The sequence below is a fragment of the Oncorhynchus mykiss genome, chromosome 16 (assembly GCF_057628025.1).
Source record: "Oncorhynchus mykiss isolate SJ-2025 chromosome 16, ASM5762802v1, whole genome shotgun sequence".
NCBI lineage: Eukaryota > Metazoa > Chordata > Actinopteri > Salmoniformes > Salmonidae > Oncorhynchus > Oncorhynchus mykiss.
This window is the reverse complement of record NC_143037.1, coordinates 26,245,747-26,264,220: the sequence shown is the minus strand read 5'-3', so window position 1 is coordinate 26,264,220 and position 18,474 is coordinate 26,245,747. Positions and strand designations below refer to the sequence as shown.

The 18,474-nt window shown below is 43.7% G+C and overlaps 1 protein-coding gene across 1 annotated transcript in view; it reads left to right on the top strand.

Annotated features, from left to right (window-relative positions):
* The window catches only part of slc4a1b (solute carrier family 4 member 1b (Diego blood group)), a 43,230-nt gene that overhangs the window by 2,294 nt on the left and 22,462 nt on the right, over positions 1–18,474 (top strand). Inside the window, exons 2-7 of the mRNA XM_021565428.3 lie at positions 4,064–4,110; positions 6,848–7,028; positions 11,711–11,846; positions 14,019–14,088; positions 14,245–14,287; positions 14,684–14,868. Coding sequence (XP_021421103.3) covers positions 6,872–7,028; positions 11,711–11,846; positions 14,019–14,088; positions 14,245–14,287; positions 14,684–14,868 — 591 coding nt within the window. The 5' untranslated portion in view covers positions 4,064–4,110; positions 6,848–6,871. The remainder of the gene's footprint in view (positions 1–4,063; positions 4,111–6,847; positions 7,029–11,710; positions 11,847–14,018; positions 14,089–14,244; positions 14,288–14,683; positions 14,869–18,474) is intronic.

The window sequence follows — 18,474 nt, the reverse complement described above, 5'->3', positions numbered from 1 at the left end:
CCATAATTCTATCCTCCTGATTCCTGTTTGCAAGCAAAAATTAAAGCAGGAAGTACCAGTGACTCGGTCTGTAAAACAAAGTGATCAAATGAAGCAGATGCTAAACTACAGGACTGTTTTGCTTGCGCAGACTGGATTATGTTCCTCAAAACAGCTCAACGTTCACAAGGCCGCAGGGCCAGACGGATTACCAGGATGTGTACTCCGAGGGTGCGCTGACCAACTGGCAAGTATCTTCACTGACATTTTCAACTTCTCCCTGTCCCTGTCTGAGTCTGTCATACCAACATGTTTCAAGCAGACCACCATAGTCCCTGTGCCCAAGAACACTAAGGTAACATGCATAAAATGACTATTGACCCGTAGCACTCACGTCTGTAGCCCTGAAATGCTTTGAAAGGTGGGTCATGGCTCACATCAACACCATTATCCCAGAAACCCTAGACCCACTCCAATTTGCATACCACCCCAACAGATCCACAGATGATGCAATTTCTACACTACCCTTTCACACCTGGACAAAAGGAACACCTATATGAGAATGCTATTCATTGACTACAGCTCAGCATTCAACACCATAGTGCTCTCAAAACTCATCACTAAGATAAAGCCCCCGGGACTAAACACCTCCCTCTGCAACTGGATCCTGGCCTTCATGACGGGCCGCCCCCAGGTGGTAAGGATAGGTAACAACACACCCGCCACTATGATCCTCAACACAGGGGCCCCTCAGGGGTACATGCTCAGACCCCTCCTGTACTCCCTGTTCACTCATGTCTGCACAGCCAGGCATGACTCTAACGCCATCATTAAGTTTACTTATGACACAACAGTGGTAGGCCTGATCACCGACAATGATGAGACAGCCTTTAGGGAGGAGGTCAGAGACCTGGCCGTGTGGTGCAAGGACAACAACCTCTCCCATAACGTGATCAAGACAAAGGAGATGATTGTGGACTACAGGAAAAGGAGGACCGAGCAGGTTGAGAGCTTCAAGTTCCTTGGTGTCCACATCACCAACAAACTAACATGGTCCAAGCATGCCAAGACAGTCGTGAAGAGGGCACGACAAAACCTATTCCTCCTCAGGAGACTGAAAAGATTTGTCATGGGTCCTCAGATCCTCAAAAGGTTTTACAGCTGCACCATCGAGAACATGGTTGCATCACTACCTGGTATGGCAACTGCAAATAGCCCCGCTATTGTTATTTACTGGTAGTCTGTAATTATTTGTTTTTTTATCTCTGACTTTTTTTAAACGTATTTTCATAAAACAGTGTTGTTGGTTAAGGGCTTGTAGTAAGCATTTCACTGTAAGGTCTACATCTGTTGTATTCGATGCATGTGAGAAATAACATTTGATTTGATTTGATTTGACCCATGCGAACTGGACTAAAGATATGACTAAAATGGGAACCAATTTGCCACTATTTATGGGTACAGTGGATATAGACAAATGCATGTGATATTTGAGGCTCTATCTCACTAACAGATTGTACAATGTACACGCAAAATATTGTATTATGACTTTCGAGTGTGTGATATGGGGGTAAGATACATGTTTATTTCTACATTATAAAGAAAACCTTTTATAAACAATGGCAACACTGCCATGTTGATCTGAGCCTTGCTGTTGGAAATCCACATTAGTGTGCGACTTCCAGCTGTCTCAGATGCACTTCACTCCTCCACTTTCGTCTACAGTCGTTTGCTTTAGCGTTACTACTCAAACGAGCCCAATATCTGCGGTGCTGCTCATGGCAACGTCATCTCACTGAGTCTACCTTTAAATTATGTGACCCGCCAGATTCAGAAGCTTTAAAACCCCATTGGAAAATAAAAAATAATGGGCATAGATGTCAATTCAATGTCCATTCCACATTGGTTCAACATAATTTCATTGAAATGACGTAGAAACAACGTTGATTCAACCTCCACACCCCCCAAAAAAACATAATTCATATGGTTTTTATTTTATTTTAGTTAGTTTTGGAGTCAAAGATAATAGTTTCAGTGTAATTTAGTTTTTTCAACCGGGTTTATTAATTATTTACTAAATTGTTTTTTCATGATTCGTTTTAATTTTAGTTTCAGTTTTAGTTTACTATAATAACCTTGACACACACACACCTGTCTAGTCTGCCTAATCTGACTCTCTACTACCCTTTACTACCTCTGTTTTGGAAATAATCCATGCTGTTATCACAGACAACTTCTATCCTCAGCTCCCGTCAGAGATTTGTGGATGCTGTGACAGGCCACAACAGACTTTATGTAACAAGGAAGACAGGACCACAGGAATACATGTAGACATGCACTCATACGTTCATGAGCAGGAATAAAGAGCTCCTTGACCACGCACACCAGTGGTAACATGAACTTTACCCAGTACCAGGACATTTCTGCTCAAAACCTGTTTACTTCTGACAGGGGGCTGAAACTTGACCACAAGTGGTTCTTCCAGCAAGACATCAAAATCCATAAAGAAATGTTTAATTGGCCACAAAATCAACATTTTGCAATAGCCATCTCGGTCTCCGGACTTGAAAACCTGTGGTTTGAATTGAAGAGGGCAGTCCATAAGCACTGACAAAGGATATCAAGGATCTGGAAGGATTCTGTATGGAGGAATGGTCACGATCCCTCCCAATGTGTTCTACAACTCATAAAACGTTTTAGAGGAAGACTCAGGGCCATTTTCCAAAGTGTTTAGAGCATACAATATAGCTCAGTACTTGACATTTTTTATTTTACACAGTTATTTTTGCTCATCTTTATCAAGGGTGTAAATAATTTCGGACTCCACTGTGTACCCACTCATTCAATCAATAAGGGCAGAATCTTAACATTCTTATTTCTCTCAAATGTTGTGAATAATTTTTTTTTACATTCCTGTTAGTGAGCATTTCTCCTTTGCCACCACCTGACAGGTGTGGCATATCAAGAAGCTGATTAAACAGCATGATCATTACACAGGTGCACCTTGTGCTGGGGACAGTAAAAGGACACTCTAAATGCATAGTTTTGTCACACAACACAATGCCACAGATGTCTCAAGTTTTGAGGGAACACACAATTGTAGTACTGACTGCAGGAATGTCCATCAGAGCTGTGGCCAGAGAATTGAACGTTCATTTCTCACCTCCAACCGGCCTCACAACCGCAGATGCTGATGCTCCAGATACTCAACTAGTCTAAAGAAGTTTTATTGCTTCTTTAATCAGAACAACAGTTTTCAGCTGTGCTAACATAATTGCAAAAGGGTTTTCTAATAATCAATTAGCCTTCTAAAATTATAAACTTGGATTAGCTAACACAACGTGCCATTGGATCACGGGAGTGATGGTTGCTAATAACGGGCCTCTGTACGCCTATGTAGATATTCCATAAAAAAATCTGCCATTGCCAGCTACAATAGTCCTTTACAACATTAACAATGTCTACACTGTATTTCTGATCAATTTGATGTTATTTTAATGGACAAAAAATGTGCTTTTCTTTCAAAAACAAGGACATTTCTAAATGACCCCAAACTTTTGAACGGTAGTGTATATTAATAGATGATTTAATTTAATAGAGGTGCAAATAATTTAAAAAAAACTGTTTTCACTTTGTCTATGATGTATTGTGTATATATTGATGAGGGAATTTTTTTATATTTTAGAATAGGGCTGTAATGTAACAAAATGTGGAAAAAGTATTTCTGAATTCTCTGTAGATTCACTGTATTTCATTCAGTTGCACAGTACAGAATAAACTGTATAGCAGGGGTGGCAAATGCACAGCCCACAATCCAAATCTGTCCAGCAAGCCTGCAGTGGATTTGGGGAAATTATAATTATGGTTGAAAAACAACTTCTCTCTATACTTGAATGTCTACAACCAAAATGCATTTAGGCATTTAGGCAGGGATCTAGTCGTTAGAGGATACTGTTGAGAATGTCCATATTCATGTGTAAAGTGTATCAATCAGACAACGATGATCGGACAACGATGTATTGTATAGACAGAAGTAGGAACGGCTATGTACAATGCTTATCAGAGCCTCCTTTCTATGTTCCAGCTGCGTTGAACGTTAACACCAACGCCAACCCCAGGGGAGACTGCCAGGTAAGTGGTCCCGCCAACACGTTTCTACAGTATATACTTTATACTGTATATAACTCCCTTGGTTAGCATACAGCAACGATTTCGAAGTGTGTTAATACTGTGTTTTGTGCTGCCCGTGCTGTCCACCCCTGTGAAAATAGAGTTCTCCATTCAATCTAACTATGTCCCCCTTTTTGCTACAATAGATTTCAGAAATGGTTTCCCGGAAACAGAAGCCTGGCCTGGGACTAAGAACCACTTTTAAATGGAGAATCTACACATACATAACCTTTCCTATAGCCAATACTAAGCCACATGCTTTGACATTGAGGTTAAAGAAAGTGTGATTTCTCAATTTACCTCGTTTAGCTTACATTAGACAAATCAGGACAATACTATTGTAATGGTTTTTTGTATAAAAAAATCTTACATTACAGCTCACTTTGAGCAAATTTGGAATTTGCTAATAATTAATTAATCATAGCAAATTCTGCGATGAACTCAATTAAATGTTTTAATCATTTGACAGACCTACATAGAACGTATGTTCACAATTAAACGTCTCCGTTTCAGCTACACCATGGTATCCGCTCCTGTCCTCCCATGGCCTACCAGCCTTTACAACCATTAGTAGATACCCTGAAATGCACTTAATGCAATTGAGGTACACCTGTGACTGGCAGGGGCAGGAGGGTTCATTCAAGAACCAAAACAAACTTCAACCCCGTTGCACACACACCCTCCCCCCTCACACATACATTATATCATAGCTGCCACCTCTATGTCATAGCTGCCACCGTTGTCACCAAACTGATTGTCACCATTGATAATGTATTCATACATAGGAAAGACATACACACAAACAAACACACACTACTGTCCTTTGAAACTCTTGTACCCACACACACTCTGCCACACGCCATTTATTGACACTCCAAACACAGCCAGCAGTTAATCTGTCACCTCCACACCGACACCGAAAACAACCAGTGGACACAAACACTGCAGACGGGGGCTACCGCCACCATGTTTACGCTGTAGACACCAGCTACACCCGGCCTCCCTCGTTGTGGCAACCAGCCGAGCATGTCGGTGCCTTGTCGACCGACATCACCCCACCCTCACTACATGCCTTGTAGATCTGTATGTGTGCAGTGTGCAGGAGTGACAATGCAAAAGTTGATAGAGAGGTCATTGCTTCTAATGTCAATCATGAACACACCTGAATCAGCCTTTTGGTGAAACTGCTAAATCATGTTCAAGTGCACCTGCTTGCTTGAATAAGGTGAAAGCACAATGATCAAATCAAAATCAAATCAAATGTATTTATATAGCCCTTCGTGCATCAGCTGATATCTCAAAGTGCTGTACAGAAACCCAGCCTAAAACCCAAAACAGCAAGCAATGCAGGTGTAGAAGCACGGTGGCTAGGAAAAACTCCCTAGAAAGGCCAAAACCTAGGAAGAAACCTAGAGAGGAACCAGGCTATGTGGGGTGGCCAGTCCTCTTCTGGCTGTGCCGGGTGGAGATTATAACAGAACATGGCCAAGATGTTCAAATGTTCATAAATGACCAGCATGGTCAAATAATAATAATCACAGGCAGAACAGTTGAAACTGGAGCAGCAGCACGGCCAGGTGGACTGGGGACAGCAAGGAGTCATCATGTCAGGTAGTCCTGAGGCATGGTCCTAGGGCTCAGGTCCTCCGAGAGAGAGAAAGAAAGAGAGAATTAGAGAGAGCATACTTAAATTCACACAGGACACCGGATAGGACAGGAGAAGTACTCCAGATATACAGTGCCTTGCGAAAGTATTCGGCCCCCTTGAACTTTGCGACCTTTTGCCACATTTCAGGCTTCAAAATGTTCAGTCTCTCGATGTGCAAAACTGATAGAGACATACCCCAAGCGACTTACAGCTGTAATCGCAGCAAAAGGTGGCGCTACAAAGTATTAACTTAAGGGGGCTGAATCATTTTGCACGCCCAATTTTTCAGTTTTTGATTTGTTAAAAAAGTTTGAAATATCCAATAAATGTCGTTCCACTTCATGATTGTGTCCCACTTGTTGTTGATTCTTCACAAAAAAATACAGTTTTATATCTTTATGTTTGAAGCCTGAAATGTGGCAAAAGGTCACAAAGTTCAAGGGGGCCGAATACTTTCGCAAGGCACTGTAACAAACTGACCCTAGCCCTCCGACACATAAACTCCTGCAGCATAAATACTGGAGGCTGAGACAGGAGGGGTCAGGAGACACTGTGGCCCCATCCAATGGCACCCCTGGACAGGGCCAAACAGGAAGGATATAACCCCACACCACTAGAGGGATATCTTCAACCACCAACTTACCATAATGAGACAAGGCCGAGTATAGCCCACAAAGATCTCCGCCACGGCACAACCCAGGGAGGAGGGGGGGGGGGCGCCAACCCAATGATGAATGGCTGTGGGTGTTTGAATCACCTGCATTAGTGTAGCCACATTTTTTCAAATGCACCGGTATTGCCACAAGGGTAACAACGATATCGGGCATTATGGATTATTTCAAATTAGTTTGGCTGCATCAGTGTCCTGTGTCTTCCATACGCATACTGATATATTACTTCATCTGTCCATATATATTTACATTGATACATGCTGGAGAATTAAGCAAAAAGAATTGGGAGACAAAATGTGTGTTGCTTTGGGAACTCATTTAGTCCCCATGCGATCCCTTTCAATTCCACACTGCCAGTATCTTGTGTCTCCCCATGCAGGCCTACGTGGAGCTGACCGAGCTGATGAATGACCAGCAGAACCAGCAGGGCTGGCAGGAGACGGGCCGATGGGTGGGCTATGAGGAGAGCTACGACCCCGAGGCCGGGGGTTGGGGACCCTCACACATCTCCTACCTCACCTTCAAGAGCCTCATCCAGCTGCGCCGCACCATGAACACAGGTCAGAACAGGGCCGTGTTTATTAGGGTACACAGTGGGAAATGTTTTGAAACGCTTTGCAATGGAAATCGAAAATGAACATTTCTCAGTCCAGGTAGAACCTCGTGTTTTGTCCCATGGTTGTGTTCATTAGGCACCAAACTGAAGAAAATGTACTGAAACAGGGAGGAACTACTTGGGCTTGTCCAATGAGAAATGCAAATTGTCATTTTAAGTTCTGAAATGTTTTAAGACGTTTTCCGTTGCATGCCCTAATGCAGCGTTTACAAACTAGGGGTTGCAACCCTATGTAGGTTGCTTGATTTGAAAATAGGGTCATGAGAGAAACTCTGGAGAAAAATTGCTGCTTGGTTCACAGAATCATTGTGATGTGAGTAACCTTCGATATCCGCCGAACAGGTCGTGACAAACAAAGCCGTTTCTGTTTACTTCCTACAAATGTCGCTCTAACTTGTGAACGGTTGAAGCTATAAGCTATTACAATGCTCACAAGCCACACAGACTCGGAGGGGAAAAGAACATGATAATTGAAAGCGATGATGGTGTTCTTTTCTACACAGAATGTCATGCACAATTATAGCCTGATAATCTTCTGAACTTCCTAATACCTTTCTGATGCATTTCAGTCACTTCAAACCATACTTCCTTCAGATTGAAGTACAGTCAGACTGATTTGTAATAGACTGTCATAGCGCCCAAATAAAACATGAAACATTAGCTATTGATTACATCACTTTCTTTACATGGTGAGGTTGTAAAAAAATATATATATATTTATATATATCAAAATGGGGTCACTGGCCAAAAAACATTTGGGAACACGACCGAATATAGAGTTGAATGGAGGAAATGGTCCAATTCCAATAGTTTTCAAATGCGTTCTTCCTCCTTCTCTCGTAGAAGTATTACTTATCTGAATGGAATTTATTTGAATTTGAATGGAATAGAATAGAATAGAATGGACTGAAAAGCCTGCCAACTGGGCACGCCCCGTCATTTCAAAGTGGACGTTTGGGTAATATTTGGTTGAGATGTTGATCACTGGGATTTCAACCATTATTCACCGACTCAAAAAGACAGCCAGAAGTTTTGTAAATTCCCAATATGTTATCAATATGCTTTCAAACATCTAAAAGCACAACTAAATTCCAATGGAAAAACAATATCTGCTTTTTAGTTTAGGTGTCATCTAAATGTCTTATCTGCGCTTTCAACCATTTAAAAGCACAACAAAGTTCAAATGGCAATACAATGTCAGATATGTTATATTTATACAACAACTTAATGCGTTATCACTGTGTTTCATCAAATAGCACAGCCAAATAACCTGGATTGCAGTTGAGATTACATTAAAAGTACATATTGCAGAGCCTCCCGAGTGGCGCAGCGGTCTAAGGCGTCACTACAGACCCGGGTTTGATCCCAGGCTGTGTCGCAGCCGGTCGCGACCGGGAGACCCATGAGGCGGCGCACAATTGGCCCAGCGTCGTCTGGGTTAGGGATGGGTTTGGCTGGCCGGGATGTCCTTGTCCCATTGCGCTCTAGTGACTCCTTGCGGCGGGCCAGGTGCGTACACGCTGACTTTGGTCGCCAGCTGGTACGGTGTTTGCTCCGACACATTGGTGAAGCTGGGTTACGGGTTAAGCGAGCAGTGTGTCAAGAAGCAGTGCAATTTGGCGGGGTCGTGTTTCGGAAAATGCATGGCTCTCGACCTTCGCCCCTCCCAAGTCCGTACGTGAGTTGCAGCAATGGGACAAAACTGTAACTACCAATTGGGGTGAAAGAAAAGTACACAGTGCAAGTGATCAACAATATTCTGCACAGATTATTACAGCAAGTGTGAAGATCTCCACAACTTGCGACCTTTGCATGCTATCTTGAACATTAATGCTTTCTATGATTAAGTAGGAAGAGATTTATACTAGTTACAGTAAACTAAACTCAAAATGTAAACTTAGATGTGTTGCACATTTTAAGGTTGAAAAAATACAGTTACATTCATTTGTAAGATAGCCTTAACTTTAAGCTGTTTACTGTAATACGAAAATACAGTGTCAAGAAAAAGTATGTGAACCCTTTGGAATTACCTGGATTTCTGGGTCATAAAATTTGATCTGATCTTCATCTAAATCACAACAATAGACAGTGTGCTTAAACTAATAACACACAAATTATTGTATTTTTCTTGTCTATATTGAATACATCATTTAAACATTCACAGTGTAGGTTGGAAAAAGTATGTGAACCCCTAGGCTAATGACTTCTCCAAAAGCTAATTGGAGTCAGGAGTCAGCTAACCTGGAGTCCAATTAATGAGACGAGATTGGAGATGTTGGTTAGAGCTGCCCTGCCCCATAAAAAACACTCACAAAATTTGAGTTTGCTATTCACAAGAAGCATTGACATGAACCATGCCTCAAACAAAAGAGATCTCAGAATACCTACGATTAAGAATTGTTGACTTGCATAAAGCTGGAAAGGGTTACAAAAGTATTTCTAAAAGCCTTAATGTTCATCAGTCCACTGTAAGACAAAATGTCTGTAAATTGAGAAAGTTCAGCAGTTACTACTCTCCCTAGGAGTGGCCGTCCTGCAAAGATGACTGCAAGAGCACCGCACTGAATGCTCAGCGAGGTTAAGAAGAATCCTAGAGTGTCAGCTAAAGACTTACAGAAATCTCTGGAACATGCTAACATCTCTGTTGACGAGTCTACGATACGTAAAACACTAAACAAGATTGGTGTTCATGGCAGGACCCCACAGAAGAAGCCACTGCTGTCCAAAAAAAACATTGCTGGATGTTTGAAGTTCGCAAAAGAGCACCTGGATGTTCCACAGCGCTACTGGCAAAATATTCTGTGACAGATTAAACTAAAGTTGAGTTGTTTGGAAGGAACACACAACACTATGTGTGGAGAAAAAAAGGGACAGCACACCAACATCAAAACCTCATCCCAACTGTAAAGTATGGTGGAGGGAGCATCATGGTTTGGGGCTGCTTTGTTGCCTCAGGGCCTGGACATCTTGCTGTCATCGACGGAAAAATGATTTCCCAAGTTGATCAAGACATTTTGCTGTAGAATGTAAGGCTATCTGTCCGCGAATTGAAGCTCAACAGAAGTTGGGTGATGCAATACGACAACGACCCAAAACATAGAAGTAAATCAACAACAAAATGGCTTCAACAGAAGAAAATACGCCTTCTGGAGTGGCCCAGATAGAGTCCTGACCTCAACCCGATTTGAGATGCTGTGGCATGGCCTCAAGAGAGCGGTACACACCAGACATCCCAAGAATATTGCTGAACTGAAACAGTTATGTAAAGAGGAATGGTCCAAAATTCCTCCTGACAGTTGTGCAGGTCTGATCCGCAACTGCAGAAAACGTTTGGTTGAGGTTGTTGCTGTCAAAGGAGGGTCAACCAGGTATTAAATTTGGTTCACATACTTTTTGCCATGTGAATGTTTACACAGTGTGTTCATAAAACACATGAAAACATGTAAATGTTTGTGTGTTAGTTTAATCAGAGTGTGTTTGTCTACTGTTGTGACCTAGATGAAGATAAGTAAACATTTGATGACCAATTTATGCAGAAATCGAGGTAATTCCAAAGGGTTCCCATACTTTTTCTTGCCACTTTATTGTTGAATTGTGTTTGGTTGACAACGCAGGAGAGTTTCATCTGAGCCACTGGCTTTATCCTATTCTTTAACTTTTATTTTTTGTTGAGATGAAGACGTGAATCCAACATATGAATTATTAATTTGTAGACAAACTCTGAATGAAATCCAGACTAAGTCAGTGGCACAGATGGATCTATGCAAACAGAAGATACATCTCCTTCAAATGTTGATATTTGGTTTCGTTGACAACCAAGCACAATTCAATATCCAGTTTGTCTCAAAATGAATAATTTGATACTGTATGTTCGATTCACATCTCCATCTCAACCAAAAATCTAAGTCAAAGAATAGGACAAAATCTTATCAATCTTGTAATGCACTTTAAATCAAGTTTGATTTCATTTAGCCCTATTCTTTAACTTAGATGTTTGGTTGAGATGGTGACATCCAACGTATTAATGATTACATTGAAGCAATGTTGATTCCATTAGTTTGTGCCCAGTGGGTATTTCCTTCTTCTTTTAGTGAGGTAATCAGTGATCTGGCATGACTGGATTGGCAAAAGCTATGTTGTAACTCTGTCTTTGTTGCAGTAGCTACCTTGTAAAGGGAAAGGAAGCATTTATTGAAAAGTGTTTGAACAGGTTTGAAGATGAGTGAATATCATCAAGATAAGATCTTGAGAGAAATTATCAGATTTTGACCTTGAAGCTCGAGTGAGCTCCGTCAACTGCCCTCTAACTATAGAACCCGTCCGAACCTGTATTTCTAGGTTGTGTTGCAATATAAGAGGAAATTACCTATAGGGGTACTGCACCTGCATATTCCTTCCCATACAGCCAGTCTACATCGATGTCCTGATTCAGAGGGATTGGGTTAAATGCGGAAGACACATTTCAGTTTAATGCATTCAGTTGTGCAACTGACTCGGTATCCCCTTTCCGTTTGCCTTCCTTCGCAGTTACTCTCTCTCTTCCACCCCTCTTACATCCTTCATTCATATTTTAACCCTGGCCCTGTTCAACCTCTCACCCTGTGATGTTTCCTGTGGATTGTTCAGGTGTGGTGATGCTAGACCGGGTGGAGCGCAGTCTCTCCGGCATCGCTGAGAAGATAGTGGATGAGTTGATCAGCAAGAAAGAGATCAGGCCCAGCGATCGGGATGGAGTGCTCCGTTCCCTGCTCCAAAACCGCAGGTAAAGTTCACTAAGTGTTCACTAAGCTACGCTTGTATGATTAGTCAGCTTGCCTAAGACCTGAAGACTTGTGTTTGCTGTCTATGTAAAAGTCTAGGCTTTAGCGCAATTGGTTCAGATGGTCTGTGACAGTAAAGTCCTACTCAGGTCTTTGTATCGGAGGTGGTTCAAAGCCAAGCCATACCACTGTCCATATAAATACTAACTAAGGGACCAGTGAGGAGGAAGGGGAGGAGCATACCACTCAGTGATTTTATTTTATTTTAATTTTATTATTTTTAGATAAAATTATACTAAATACATGCACAACACCAAATAACTGATTAAAACACACGGTTTTGCAGTGAAGATCTACAGTAGCCTCAAAAGCACCCTCTAGGGTAGCACCATGGTGTAGCCTGAGAACGGGTATTTTCTGTCCTCCTCTGGGTACATTGACTTCAATACAAAACCTAGGAGGCTTGTGGTTCTCACCCCCTTCAATAGACGTACACAGTAATCATAGCGACTTCTGAAGGACATCATCCAACCTATAAGAGCTATTGCAGCTTGAACTGACATGTTGCCCATCCAATCACAGAATCTACTGAAAGCTACAGCTACCTAGTACTACAGTGCATAAAGTGTGGTGAGTAGTTGACTCAAAGAGAGAAAAAAACAATAGTTGAACGGTTTTGGGAAAATACATTTATTCACAAATGAAGGAGAAGCAGCAGAGAGAGAGAGAAAGCTAGCTATATTTTGTTGTACTCATTTCTTCCTTGTTAACCTGTCACTTACTTAGCTAATGCAGCTAATTTAGCCTACTCAATAAACTGACTCAGAGAGGAATGCTATGTATGTTAGCTAGCAGACTAAGGCTTTCCAACACTGCAACTCTTCCAAGTTAAGTTATTTCCACCGGGGCCCGCCAATTCTGTTGCAAAACATTCCTTAAACAGAAGCAAATGGAACGAAATGGGGAGGGACATACATGAATTTGTTCAATAGAAACTCGTTTTAGTTTTTTTGAAACAGTTTGGACTAATGATTACACCCCAGATCAGCTAGATGAAGGCAAGAATGTGCAAGGTGGTATTGAATGTGTCACTGTCTGTCACCTTGAGTACTCCAATTTGTCTCTCGACCTATGTACCCACATTATAAACTTTCATTTGAAGGCTAGGTTGTAGCAACCTCGTGATGGTTATAGGGCACATTTGAGTATCATATAGTAGCCTAAACCTATTGATGTTACATTGAGTTAAGTGAACAGGATATTAATGACAGTCATCCAACATGAAGGAGAAGAAATAAGGCCTTACTGTAAGGATCGGCGCTGGAGACGAGAAGCAGGTACAGGGAGTGAACCACGGACAGGAACAGAATACAGACAGCGTCTGGACAGGGGAAACAGAAATTATAATAATGCTGACACGGGGATGAAACAGACAGATATAGAGAAGGCAATCAAAACGTGAAGGAGTCCAGGTGGGTCCAATGAGTGCTGATGCGCGTAATGAGGGTGACAGGTGTGCGTAATGAAAGGCTGCCTGGCACCCTCGAGCGCCAGAGAGGGAGAGTGGGAGCAGGCATGACAGCACCCCACCCTCTAGGGACGCCACCTGGGCGAGCCTGATGCGTCCCACCTGGGCGAGCCTGATGGGCCGGCCGAGGCATGGGCGCTGGACAAGCCGGCTGAGGGCGTAGAAGCCCGACGAGCCAGCAGAGGCATGGGAGCCTAGCGAGCCGGCTGAGGCGTGAAAGCCTGACAATCCTGCTGAGGCATGGGGGCCCAACGAGATGGCTGAGGCTCTGGGAGCCTGACAATCGGGCTGAAGAGTGAAAGCCTGACGATCCCGCTGAGGTGTGAAAGCCTGACAATCCCGCTGAGGCGGGGGAGCCCGACGATCCGACTGAGGCGTGGGAGCCTGATGAGCCGGCTGAGGCATGATGTGGGGTGGGAGCCCTCGAGCGCCAGAGAGGGGAGCAGGCGTGACACATTCTCATAAAGAAAATGCCACCGACCACCGCTGTTAGGGGCAGACCGGGGGCCAGTTAAACCAGTTGAGTGTATGCCTGGTCGTAACTCTACAACTGACATAGAATGGGGACCTGTTAAATTACCTAGGCATAAGCCTTTCTATGAGCTTTACATACAGTACATAATATAAGGTGTGATTCTCTCCCCAGCCAAACTGCAGTAGAGGGCCAACCCTTGGTCGGGGGGGCGGAGATGCAGACCTTTTCTGTCAAAGAGAGGGTACGTGTAATGTGTCATTCAGTCAGCAGTCACCCTAAACAGTAATAGATCAACAATACCAACATTTAAAAACACACAAATTCAATGTCAATGTCAACAACCATTTTAGATAATTGATTTGACTAAATACTATACACATTACTTTTCTTTCCTCAGAGAGATGCAACTGACACTGTAGAGGCCTCTATGGTGCTTGTTGGTAAGTGCAAATCTGAATTTGAATCAGTACACTGTGTGTGTGTGTGTGTGTGTGTGTGTGTGTGTGTGTGTGTGTGTGTGTGTGTGTGTGTGTGTGTGTGTGTGTGTGTACACATATCTTCATGCCTGTCTATGTGTATGTATTCTCATACCTCACAGGAGGTTGGTGGCACCTTAATTGGGGAGGATGGCCCATAATAATGGCTGGAATGGAGGGAATAGAATGGTATAAAACACATGGAAACCATACTGTATGTTTGATGAGTTTGATACCATTCTATTGATTCCGTTCCAGCCATTACTATGAGCCAGTCCTCCCCAATTATGGTGCCACCAACATCCTGTGTCATACCTATGTATGCTTATGTATGTTTGTTTGTATGTGTATGTGTACCAGGAGCTCTGGACTTCCTGGAGAGGCCCACGGTGGCATTTGTGCGTCTGAAGGAGGCTCTGGTTCTGGATTCGGCCCTGGAGGCCCCAGTGCCAGTCCGCTTCGTCTTTATCCTGGTGGGCCCCACCAAGAGTGACATGGACTACCACGAAACCGGCCGCGCAATGGCAGCACTCATGGCCGACAAAGTGAGTTAGCAAATTAAAAGGTCCAATGAAAGAGCAGGAAGTGGAGATGAGCGAAACTGTACAGGAAATGAGAGCAAGTTAACAGGAAATGGTAAAAACGGGATTCATGACACATTGTTTAACCAATCTTCCGGCGCCGACAGAGATGGCCGCCTCGCTTCGCGTTCCTAGGAAACTATGCAGTTTTTTGTTTTTTTACGTGTTATTTTTTACATTGGTACCCCAGGTCATCTTAGGTTTCATTACATACAGTCGAAAAGAACTGCTGAACATAAGAGCAGCGTCAACTCACCATCAGTACGACCAAGAATATGACTTTCGCGAAGCGGATCCTGTGTTCTGCCTTTCACCCAGGACAACGAAATGGATCCCAGCCGGCGACCCAAAAAAACGACGTAAAAGAGGGAAACGAGGCGGTCTTCTGGTCAGACTCCATAGACGGGCACATCCTGCACCACTCCCTAGCATTCTTCTCGCCAATGTCCAGTCTCTTGACAACAAGGTTGATGAAATCCGAGCAAGGGTAGCATTCCAGAGGGACATCAGAGACTGTAACGTTCTTTGCTTCACGGAAACATGGCTCACTGGAGAGACGCTATTGGAGTCGGTGCAGCCAACTGGTTTCTCCACGCATCGCGCAGACAGAAACAAACATATTTCTGGTAAGAAGAGGGGCGGGGGCGTATGCTTCATGGTTAACGTGACGTGGTGTGATCATAACAACATACAGGTACTCAAGTCCTTCTGTTCACCTGATTTAGAATTCCCCACAATCAAATGTCGACCGCATCATCTACCAAGGGAATTCTCTTCAATTATAATCACAGCCATATATATTCCCCCCCAAGCAGACACATCGATGGCTCTGAACGAACTTTATTTGACTCTTTGCAAACTGGAATCCATTTATCCGGAGGCTGCATTCATTGTAGCTGGGGATTTTAACAAGGCTAATCTGAAAACGAGACTCCCTAAATTTTATCAGCATATCGATTGCGCAACCAGGGCTGGAAAAACCTTGGATCACTGCTATTCTAACTTCCGCGACGCATATAAGGCCCTGCCCCGCCCTCCTTTCGGAAAAGCTGACCACGACTCCATTTTGTTGATCCCTGCCTACAGACAGAAACTAAAACAAGAAGCTCCCGTGCTGAGGTCTGTTCAACGCTGGTCCGATCAATCTGATTCCACACTCCAAGACTGCTTCCATCACGTGGACTGGGATATGTTTCGTATTGCGTCAGACAACAACATTGACGAATACGCTGATTCGGTGAGCGAGTTCATTAGAACGTGCGTTGAAGATGTTGTTCCCATAGCAACGATTAAAACATTCCCAAACCAGAAACCGTGGATTGATGGCAGCATTGGCGTGAAACTGAAAGCCCAAACCACTGCTTTTAATCAGGGCAAGGTGACCTGAAACATGACCGAATACAAACAGTGTAACTTTTCCCTCCGCAAGGCAATCAAACAAGCTAAGCGTCAGTATAAGAGACAAAGTAGAATCTCAATTCAATGGCTCAGACACAAGAGGTATGTGTCAGGGTCTACAGTCAATCACGGATTACAAAAAGAAAACCAGCCCAGTCACGGACCAGTATGTCTTGCTCCCAGGAAGACTAAATAACTTTTTTGCCCGCTTTGAGGACAATACAGTGCCACTGACACGGCCCGCAACTAAAACATGCGGACTCTCCTTCACTGCAGCCAACGTGAGGAAAACATTTAAACGTTTCAACCATCGCAAGGCTGCAGGCCCAGACGGCATCCCCAGCCGCGCCCTCAGAGCATGCGCAGACCAGCTGGCTGGTGTGTTTACGGACATATTCAATCAATCCCTATCCCAGTCTGTTGTTCCCACATGCTTCAAGAGGGCCACCATTGTTCCTGTTCCCAAGAAAGCTAAGGTAACTGAGCTAAACGACTACCGCCACGTAGCACTCACTTCCGTCATCATGAAGTGCTTTGAGAGACTAGTCAAGGACCATATCACCTCCACCCTACCTGACACCCTAGACCCACTCCAATTTGCTTACCGCCCAAATAGGTCCACAGACGATGCAATCTCAACCACACTGCACACTGCCCTAACCCATCTGGACAAGAGGAATACCTATGTGAGAATGCTGTTCATCGACTACAGCTCGGCATTTAACACCATAGTGCCCTCCAAGCTCGTCATCAAGCTCGAGACCTTGGGTCTCGACCCCGCCCTGTGCAACTGGGTACTGGACTTCCTGACGGGCCGCCCCCAGGTGGTGAGGGTAGGCAACAACATTTCCACCCCGCTGATCCTCAACACTGGGGTCCCACAAGGGTGCGTTCTGAGCCCTCTCCTGTACTCCCTGTTCACCCACGACTGCGTGGGCACGCAAGCCTCCAACTCAATCATCAAGTTTGCGGACGACACAACAGTGGTAGGCTTGATTACCAACAATGACGAGACGGCCTACAGGGAGGAGGTGAGGGCCCTCGGAGTGTGGTGTCAGGAAAATAACCTCACACTCAACGTCAACAAAACTAAGGAGACGATTGTGGACTTCAGGAAACAGCAGAGGGAACACCCCCCTATCCACATCGATGGAACAGTAGTGGAGAGGGTAGTAAGTTTTAAGTTCCTCAGCGTACACATCACAGACAAACTGAATTGATCCACCCACACAGACAGCATCGTGAAGAAGGCGCAGCAGCGCCTCTTCAACCTCAGGAGGCTGAAGAAATTTGGCTTGTCACCAAAAGCACTCACAAACTTCTACAGATGCACAATCGAGAGCATCCTGTCGGGCTGTATCACCGCCTGGTACGGCAACTGCTCCGCCCACAACCGTAAGGCTCTCCAGAGGGTAGTGAGGTCTGCACAACGCATCACCGGGGGCAAACTACCTGCCCTCCAGGACACCTACACCACCCGATGTCACAGGAAGGCCATAAAGATCATCAAGGACAACAACCACCCGAGCCACTGCCTGTTCACCCCGCTATCATCCAGAAGGCGAGGTCAGTACAGGTGCATCAAAGCTGGGACCGAGAGACTGAAAAACAGCTTCTATCTCAAGGCCATCAGACTGTTAAACAGCCACCACTAACATTGAGTGGCTGCTGCCAACACACTGACTTAACTTAACTTAATAATGGGAATTGATAGGAAATGATGTAAAATATATCACTAGCCACTTTAAACAATGCTACCTAATATAATGTTTACATAACCTACATTATTCATCTCATATGTATATGTATATACTGTACTCTATATCATCTACTGAATCTTTATGTAATACATGTATCACTAGCCACTTTAACTATGCAACTTTGTTTACATACTCATCTCATATGTATATACTGCACTCAATACCATCTACTGTATCTTGCCTATGCCGCTCTGTACCATCACTCATTCATATATCTTTATGTACATATTCTTTATCCCCTTACACTTGTGTCTATAAGGTAGTAGTTTTGGAATTGTTAGCTAGATTACTTGTTGGTTATTACTGCATTGTCAGAACTAGAAGCACAAGCATTTCGCTACACTCACATTAACATCTGCTAACCATGTGTATGTGACAAATAAAATTTGATTTGATTTGAACCAGCATCAGT